We start from the raw sequence: 9,502 nt of genomic DNA on the forward strand, positions 1-9,502 counted from the left end.
AGCAGATTACACAGTAAATAGTCTAGATTGTTGTAACTTTAGTATTCGTACATGTCCTGCATCTTTTTTTTGAGAATGTCATCTTTGAGATTAAGTGCCTAAACACAGAAATTGAACCCTGAATCAGTAACCTTTGATCCACTTAGACTTAGGTTTACTTTTACAGTATTATACATAGTGTGAATAAATAGTGCACTGTGCAAACCTTATACTTATTTCTGTTTATCACTGAGACTATATCATACTCACCCTGCGTATTTATCAAAGGCTGAATTATTGAAGTTGTTTCTACCTTTGATTTTTAATGTTAAGAAATGTAACATAGCATGCCCCCAAGACCATTCAATGCAATAGAAAACAATCAACAGATCTGCACATTTTTGTGTACACTTTTTTTAATACACTGACAAAATGGTCTGTTCAGGAAATAAACAGAAAGGAATATATTACAGCGTTAAAAACAAGTTGAGAAAGACTTTGAAGAGACGAGAGCAGAAGGAGAGGCAGAGTAGAAAGGTAATGTAACACACACATTCACAAATGTGCATGCACACACATGCAGGGGTGTCATATATCCTTATCAAAGAGGCATTGTGAAGGAAGTCAGGCTAGGCAAGCTCAAAGAGGAGGAAGTGTTTCAGAGTTTTCTGTTGAAAATTGAAACTGTCCTGTAAGAGTCTACAGAGCAACTCTGCTGCCCTGTCTTTACCCACCTCCCTTTCGTGCAGGGCTGTCCAGGATGTCCAATAAGATCTGGAAACCTCCCACTGGAGGAGTGAGCTCAGCCACAAGGAGCCCCAGGTTTTCACTTGTATCAGACATTCCTGCTCCTATTCTCCTTCACTTAACTTGGCCCAGTATTATTTGTGGATGCACTGTACCTGGACATAAAACATTTGAGGTTCGTGGAGCATCACTGAGGTGGTTTTCATCATATGTAAGTGAAAAATGTGTTGACATATGTATTGATGTATTTATAATAATATCTCAATTAGTATGTTAACAAAGCCATTGTCAAATTAAAAGATTCTCATTACGTTAAATCAACTTTCTGTCTTCAACTGTAGTGAACAAGACAAGGAGTTGTCATTATGCATTTACACAGCAATTGTTAGTTAAACATTGTCCTGATGATCTTTACCATATCACTGTTTGATGTCTCACTCGCAGTTCTATCTGTCTACTGATCTTTCTTTGTTTCTATCTATCTACAGTATCTATCTATCCTCCCATAAGTAAAAAAAAATTGCCTCACAATACTTGTACTGAACTTTGCAGTGTTTGGATTTACAATCTTCACACAAACAATGGTTTATAGGTGCATGACTTCTTGGAATTTATGATCGTCCTCTTACAGCAAAGGGAGAATTCACCTTAAATTGAAAAAGATGAATTTAGCTGCTTTTCAGAAGACGAAGTCCCTCTAAAAGACTGAATCGGTCATCCCTTTTATGAGCTGCTCCACAAACAGATAATGCTGTTTAAGATATCCCTTAGTGTGGCTGATTAGCGGCTCAGACACTATGCCACGGTGATTTATTTATAATCTAGAAACCAAAAGAAACACTACAAAGCCTAACAAACTTATTTTACAAATCAGTAACATCCCAGGATTAACTATTAACTCTGATGGCTTTGGTGGATTTTCCCTGAGTTGCTGTTCTCGTGTGAGCCTTATTGTTTAGCTAGATGAGAGGAATTTTATACCGCTGGCAAATGAACACAGTGTTGCTCTGAAAATCGTATCAAAGATTAGATTAGATTAGATTAGATTAGAGACATTCACTATGCAAAATACACTAACGCAACTTGTGCTGTAAAAAAAAAAAGGTGTAGGTGTAACTGGTGTAGAATGTGTGCACTCATTTGTGTCTTCTCATGCACCAGCAGACTGAAATGGATGAAGGCAGCATCAGGAGGAGGAAGGAGTCGCAGAACGGCTCCACAGGCCACAGCTTGGACTGTCACACTAAAGACAAGCAGCCTGTGAAAGCTACTGTGCTTCAAAAAGATGTGAGTATGTCAGCCTTTATGTGTGTGTGTGTGTGTGTGTGTGTGTGTGTGTGTGTGTGTATGTTCCTGAGAACAAGTCTCGTTAGATGTTCACACAGTAGGGTCCCATTATCTGTACTTTTTTACAATAATGGGGGCTGGAACTGAGTACCAGGGAGTACCACAACAACCGTCTCTTCGTATTAACTCCACAGTGATCCACTCAGTGGTGGTGTCCAGGCACCCTAAGCTCCCTAAGCCCTAAATTGAATAGAGGAGTATCATAACCATATTCTAAAAAATGTATAAATTAGCACCACATAATTTCCCCTCACTCTAATTAAGAAGTATTTAAGGTGACATATCTGGTTAGTTGAGATGAGAAAACGGGCCATCATAATAAAATGTGTTCGTGTTTGCTGGTATTGCTACATGATGTCAGTGGGTTGTGTGTACCAAATAGGAAGCCATTCAGAAGTTGAGACTTTTCCACTAAAATCCAAAAGTGTCAGTCTTATGGTGGCTCTAGAGAAAAAGTGAGGGGATCACCACAGTCAGGAGGCTTCTTCTTCCTCTGAGGACCGTGACAAAATCACATATTTGTCACTCAGGATCAAACATGTGAACCAACTGACTGATCCACATTGCCATCCTTGGAGCTACTCCGCTAGCATGGCTAAAAAGAGAACCATATGTCAGTAGTTATAAAGTTAAATAGAAAGGAGTGGAAGATATTGAAACACTTAATAAGCAAGAATAATAACAAACACAACTTTAAAATACTATTGGCTCCTCAAACATGTATTGCTGCAGTGTTTAACATTGTTCGTATACATCCAGTAACACACACTGCAACATGTCCAGTATTCACTCCCCTTTTAGCTTTGGTTGGCCTTCACCTTATTAAGTAGACGGGTCACAGTGGTCTTTACGTGGCTGACTTTGGGTAGGGAGATGCCTGGCTAACTGGTAGTTTAGATTAGATGTGCTTCCCTCCTGATATCTGAAATTGGAGACACTGAGTCCGACCCTATTAGATATCTCCCCAATGACGTGTTTGCAGGACTGCCTGTTGAACAAATTAGCTGGAAAGACCACATTTGTGTTGAAATGAACCATATATAAGGACAACTTGGGCTTTCATTCCTTTATCCATCAATAGAAGGATTGATCTGAAGTTTTCCTCGTCATGAATAACGTTTTTTTTATCACAACATACATCCCAGAATCTATTAAACACTATTGTCATTGCACAGCATAGAGCATGTAAAGAGGAAAGTTTCCTTTTGACCGTTTCTGGCTGACCTTTCACTGAAGATAACACTCAAGAAATTGAACTGTGAGGATTGAAGCAACACATCTTGTTTCTGTGCTCAGATTGGCCTGTTAAGTGGCATCTGTATGATTGTGGGGACGATGATTGGCTCGGGCATCTTCATCTCTCCTAAGGCTGTGCTGCTGTACTCTGGAGCTGTGGGACCCTGCCTTCTCATCTGGACTGCTTGTGGCGTGTTAGCCACACTGGGTGAGAGCGGCATCCAAACCAATATCACTTTACAGTAATCGGCATAAAATACGTCCGTCTCTCTACTTTGATTTCTGCCTTTGTATGGAACCTGGCTCAGAGATTCACAGAGCAATTTACGTAATACTTTACACAGAACACATGCAAACAAAAGGCCTTATGATGACATACACATTTATCTTTGTAATCTTTGAGGTCAGTGCTGTAAGCTCTTGTCTTGTGGTCTCATGGGATAATTAACTTGAGTAATTGCTAACAAACTGAAAAGATCTGTGTAATCAAACATTATGATCTGCTGTTTGTCTGTAATCGACTTTGAACCTTTATGACATTAAAACATGTTATTATTTCACCATAGTTTTTATTTCACTGGTCTTGGCACTCTGACCTGACCACTCCTCCTTAGACCAAAATAACATTCCAGTGAAAACACGGGATCTGATATCATCTACAAAATTGGCTCATTTACAGTATTTTGTTTCTAAAATCGATCATTATATTTCCTTTTAATTTGTTTCCTTACTAACTAACAGCTACGTGTGAAATCGGTTGTAGTGTATTTCACATAAATTATTGTATTTAGTAACCTTTAGTGTTATAATCCACTCTTTCATTTGGGTTGCATTATGATTCCTGGGGATGAAGTTATTACCACAGATTTGGCTTTTAGGGTGGACGGAGAGTTTGCTTTAACCAAATGTTTCTTGGTTGGAGAAAGTTTAGAATTTTTCTTAAATCTTCTACCAGAAGGAATTATAAAAGTCCCTTATGAGTTTGTGTTACATCTCTCCTCTTCTCTCTGTCTCTGTGTTAATGCGTATTTGTGTGTGTGGCTACACAGGAGCACTGTGCTATGCTGAACTTGGCACCATGATCACCAAATCGGGGGCAGAGTATTCGTATCTATCGGAGGCTTTTGGCCCCCTCCCGGCCTACCTTTACTCCTGGACCACTATTATGGTGCTGAAGCCCTCCTCCTTCGCCATCATCACTCTGAGCTTTGCAGAATATGCCTCCGCTCCTTTCTACCCTGGCTGTACTCCTCCTCTTGTTGTTACCAAGTGTCTGTCAGCAGCAGCTATAAGTAAGGCTCACTTTAATCAAGTAAATTAAAAGCAGTGTATTACACACAACTTATTGATCACATATTTAAAGCTTTTGTAATGGATGTTGAACAGTGGATTAAATTACTTAATGTAATGTGAAACGAGTCACTCGTAGTGACAAACCCCAAGAAAATGACTGCCTCTGCATTGTTTTGGTGTTATGGCCTGTAACTTAACTGTACTATACACTACATCACCAAACAGCAGACACACAAATTCAGTCTTTAGCTGGAGCATTTAAAGGGCCAGATATTTCCTTTAGGAGTTGGTGGAGACCAAAAGAGAGGTAAAAGGAGAGTCCGTTATCTATACTGCCCCCTAGTGGCCACAACATGTCTAATGCAGATTTAAATGAGTTTCCCTTCCAAAACATTGACAACTATTTTGAAATGAACTTGCAATTTCCAGAAGTGAAGAAAATAATCTAATATTAAAGTTGAAAGTAAGACAGCTAACCTGGTGAATGATATACTGTATGTTCAGTACAGTTTGCAATCACCTTCTCTGGGGGAAATAAGAGCCAACGTAGTTTACTGATGGCTTAGATGAGCTATGCAATAATAAATCATTCTGCACATTATTTCAACAAAGGACAAAGGAAAGCAATTGCATTTTTATTCAATTATATTTATTTTATAAAATTGTTCATATCTATGTCAATAGGGGAAGGGAAATTTCTGAGTTAATTAAGAAATAATATCTCTTCTCTTATGGATGCAATTTATTTCACTTGTACTGTATTTTGTTAAATTTCTTCTGCTTCTCAGTTGTGATCATCACCGTCAACTGTTTGAGTGTCAAACTGGCGAGGTACGTGCAGAACTTCTTCACTGTCACCAAACTTTTCATTATCCTTGTCATAGTTGTAGCTGGCATGGTAATGCTGGCGAAAGGTGGGCCTAATGTTCAAATGTCTCTAATATACAACTCCTCTTTCAATTTCTTTAGTGAAGCGTTAAATAATAACAAATAATATGTATGTCTGTATTGTTGTATATTTGTGTCCAGGAAACACTGAGAATCTGTCGAATGCATTTGATGGCACGTCACCGTCGATTGGAGCAATCGGACTTGCGTTTTATAATGGGCTTTGGGCTTATGATGGATGGTAACAGTTATACTTCACTTCACTTTGCCCTTTAACATGATGTATGGGGTTGGCCACGCTCCTATCTAAAGCAGTGCATTGAAGTGTACTTTCTCAACCGATACGATGAGCCTTTTCCCGCTATGCTGGCTCTATATTAGGAGCACTGCTGACCCTTCTCAACCTTTCAGCTACTCTCGAGCCTCGTGCCCTTTCTCCAAATGTGTGAATTCAATCCTTGGGCAACCTTATTATTATAGGAATAGGACATGTTCCACATAGTGCAGTTACAACAGTTAGCCATGTTAGGCATTGTCATCAACTAACAAAAATCTCTCCAACATGGTCAACAGCTATATGTATGCTATATCCACATGGCGATGAGATACCATGTTACTGGGTTGCAGAAACATGACAGTGCAGTGGGGCCCCGTGAGTGGCAGCAACTTCCCCAGCTGTTCCCTCAGGTCTTGTGCATAGCAGATGCATGCAGGGATGGTATATGCGCACCATTACTTAAAACACCATTCCTCAAGTCAGCCAGCGGTCAGGTCTTCCCACCTTTGATTGTACTTAAAGGATGCATTGGTTGAACAGTTCTAATAGTTTCTGTCTTTGACAGTAAAAGAGGCCTGTGTTGGTTTAGAGAGGTGTTAGTACATTATAGAACATTTTGGTTAGATTCTCGTCTTCGTGACTTGGTCAATCTCCTATGCCTGTGTGTACACTTTAACCCTGGAGTTGCACAATGCTTGTTTCTCCTGCTGTGACCACCTGGGAGATTTTAGCTTCCTCTTGGCGCTGGAGTGTGTGACAGAGCATTATAACCCGAGTGAGGTTCCTTTGTAATGTGTAAGGTCCATTTGGGACACCTGTATTCTCCAATTCAGTCACTTTTTCTGAGGGAACCTGGAAAAGTTGGCCTCATGTGACCAATGCATTTTCATGCTGTCATGTTGGGATCACAGCAGGGGTGAAGGCTATACCCCTTTGTACCAATAAGGCCAATTAGAGGGCAAAGCCTGTGTGAAATACTGTGTAGAATACCAAAATACCATGTCACTGACATTAGGGGTGGCAGTGAACCCTTACTTAGCACTGCAGGGAAAAACTAGGCCTGTCTGGTTGGCTGAGCAAGTCCATTCAAATTTTAGTGTGGTGCTTTGCAGAGGAGAGTGATCAAAGTTTTAAGATACTTTCGAAGACAAATGCCTGTGATTAAAGAACTACAGTTGTTTAAATTCTTATTGCATGGCATTATGCTTTAAAGTTAACTTGTTTCTTGTTTTCTTAGGAATCAACTGAATTTCATTACAGAAGAGCTGAAAAACCCATCCAGGTGAGACAAACTACAACTCGTTTTTAAGATACTTATACTACTCAGTAGTTTTTAAGAGGTACCTATACAAGTGAAATCTGAACAGTTTTTTTTATTGCAATATGTAAAGTGTCACTACAAAAAGTCAAAGCAGCATGTCTGACAAGGTAGGCTGTGCCCCCTCATCTCAGGAACTTGCCACTGGCCATCGTCATCGGGATCCCTTTGGTATCTGTCAGCTACGTGTTGGTCAACGTCGCTTACTTCACTGTTATGACCGCCACTGAAGTGCTGCTGTCTCCAGCTGTTGCCCTGGTAAGAAGCATAGAAGGTGGCCATGGTTTGAGAATGAGTCAGTAATGACTTGCCAGTGTGGTGTTAAATTAAAACTGCCTCCGGTAGCCATGTTATTTCTTCACATATTTTTACAGTATGTGTACATTTTGTTTATACAATATAATTTCAGATCACACCTCTGTAACAGCTCAGTATTCATTTACTGAAGGATTTGTTTGTGCCTCCTTAGACTTTTGGAGACAGAGTCCTTTACCCGCTGTCTTGGATTGTCCCACTCTTTGTTGTGTTCTCTACATTTGGCACTGCCAACGGAAGCTGCTTCACCGCTAGCAGGTAAAAGAGACAAATGTCACATTATTTGTGAAATACAGAAGTAAAAGAATACATTTTCCTCTGTCTGAATGTGTAACATGTGGTGTGCATATTTGTATGTTTGAGAAAGATAGTAAACAGGTTTTAAAAGTGGAAAAAGAGAATACTGATGTGCGCTAGAAGTCGAAAGATTGACTGACAAGAGGAAAGAAATAGAAATCGAAAAAAAAACTCAAGAAAGTACAGTTCAACAAGAACTTAACAGCACAAAACATATTTCTCTCTTCTCACAGACTGGCCTATGTAGCTGGCAGAGAGGGTCACATGATTAAAATCTTATCCTATATTAGCCTGAAGCGCTACACTCCAGCCCCTGCTCTAATATTCAATGTGAGTCCTTTTTTATTAATGTATAAACGTCTGCATGGTCGTTCACCTCATGTTGAGTACAGTTTGTTACAATTCAAAGCTCGTCAATATTTTTTTTTTATTTCAACAGTGCATGAGATATATATATATATACACATATATATATATATATATATATATATATATATATATATATATATATAAATCAATATTACAATATATCACTCAAATTCAGATAATTGATCTATTCACTATGTTGTTTCCTTTCCAGTTAACAATACATTTCTCTGTCTGTTTTAGGGCATTTTGTCTATTTTCTACATTATCCCAGCAGACATTAACACCCTCATAAACTACTTCAGCTTTGCTCAATGGGCGTTTTACGGTCTGACAGCACTGGCTCTCATAGTCATGCGTTTCACCAGGAAGGAGCTCCATCGACCAGTAAAGGTGAGGCTTGCTGTTTTGGGAAGCTCCTCTTTTATAGTGTTGTGACTCAACAGGTTTATGCCTTCTGGTTAACTTGTTAACTTGGAACTGCAATCTTTATATTTACACACAATCAAGTCTGGTCTAGATTTTTTCCACATTTCTTAAATTTTGAAAGTTCAAAATAAGCTTTTGCAAATACTGTCTTGTTTTGTCTCACCCATACGCAGTTGCAATGATCTTATTGGTTGTTTGAAATACAACCAAGTTGATTTTTGAATCTCAATAGGCTATTGCATTATTAGTTTTCAGTTGCAGAAATAGTGAAAGTGTCCATTTGAAGCTGTATTTTGTTTTGAAGGTGTGTGATTGTGTGATTACTCAAAGGTGCCGATTGTAATACCAGGCCTAATAGTCCTGGTGTCCTGCTACTTAGTCCTGGCTCCCATCATTGATAAGCCAGAACTGGAGTACCTCTACTGTACTATCTTCATCTTTAGTGGACTTATCCTCTACTACCCTTTCGTCCACCGGAAGGTCAACTGGGCACGCAAACTGATGAGTAAGTTTACTCTGGAATTTAAAGTTATTGAAATATATTTGTTCTTGACCATCAGTACAGAATACAATTGGAAATAGTGTGCTTAAAAGGTAGAAAAGTAACGAATTGAATAGAGCGTTGTATTGTGCTGATGTCATGGAGACGTCATGACCTCTATTCCCCTGTAGGGCCCATCACCATGCATCTCCAGCTGCTGATGGAAGTAGTTCCTCCTGAGAAAACCGAATGAGAGGGGACCGAACCGACAACCAGGTCAGACCAGAGCTCAAAATCAGAGCTCTCCTCTGTTGAATAGCTGCATGTCAAAAGTAAAAGGGGATGCACAGTGTTCAAAAACCTATGTACAAGTGTGAGATGAAATCATTTGTCATGTGGGTTTAGGGACAAAAAAGAAGATTCACATTATAGTGCCCTATAGGAATACCTCTGCTGTTTTTAGAATTCACTTGGATATGCTAAGGCTCTGAGGAGTCTGAGGGTTTGACCATGTCCTCATGATGTCTTT

At 39.4% G+C, this 9,502-nt stretch overlaps 1 protein-coding gene across 1 annotated transcript; it reads left to right on the forward strand.

Annotated features, from left to right (window-relative positions):
• Positions 1–1,878: 1,878 nt before the first annotated feature.
• On the forward strand, positions 1,879–9,226 carry slc7a9 (solute carrier family 7 member 9). Its single transcript, XM_076110176.1, has 12 exons — positions 1,879–2,013; positions 3,370–3,517; positions 4,359–4,601; positions 5,391–5,516; positions 5,632–5,731; positions 7,005–7,049; positions 7,220–7,343; positions 7,555–7,658; positions 7,931–8,027; positions 8,307–8,456; positions 8,823–8,997; positions 9,165–9,226. Exons 1-12 carry the CDS (start codon positions 1,879–1,881, stop codon positions 9,224–9,226), a joined length of 1,509 nt encoding a protein of 502 aa, XP_075966291.1.
• Positions 9,227–9,502: the final 276 nt, after the last annotated feature.

This window comes from Anarhichas minor, unplaced genomic scaffold (assembly GCF_050575085.1).
Source record: "Anarhichas minor isolate MPS153535 unplaced genomic scaffold, ASM5057508v1 ptg000042l, whole genome shotgun sequence".
Lineage (NCBI taxonomy): Eukaryota > Metazoa > Chordata > Actinopteri > Perciformes > Anarhichadidae > Anarhichas > Anarhichas minor.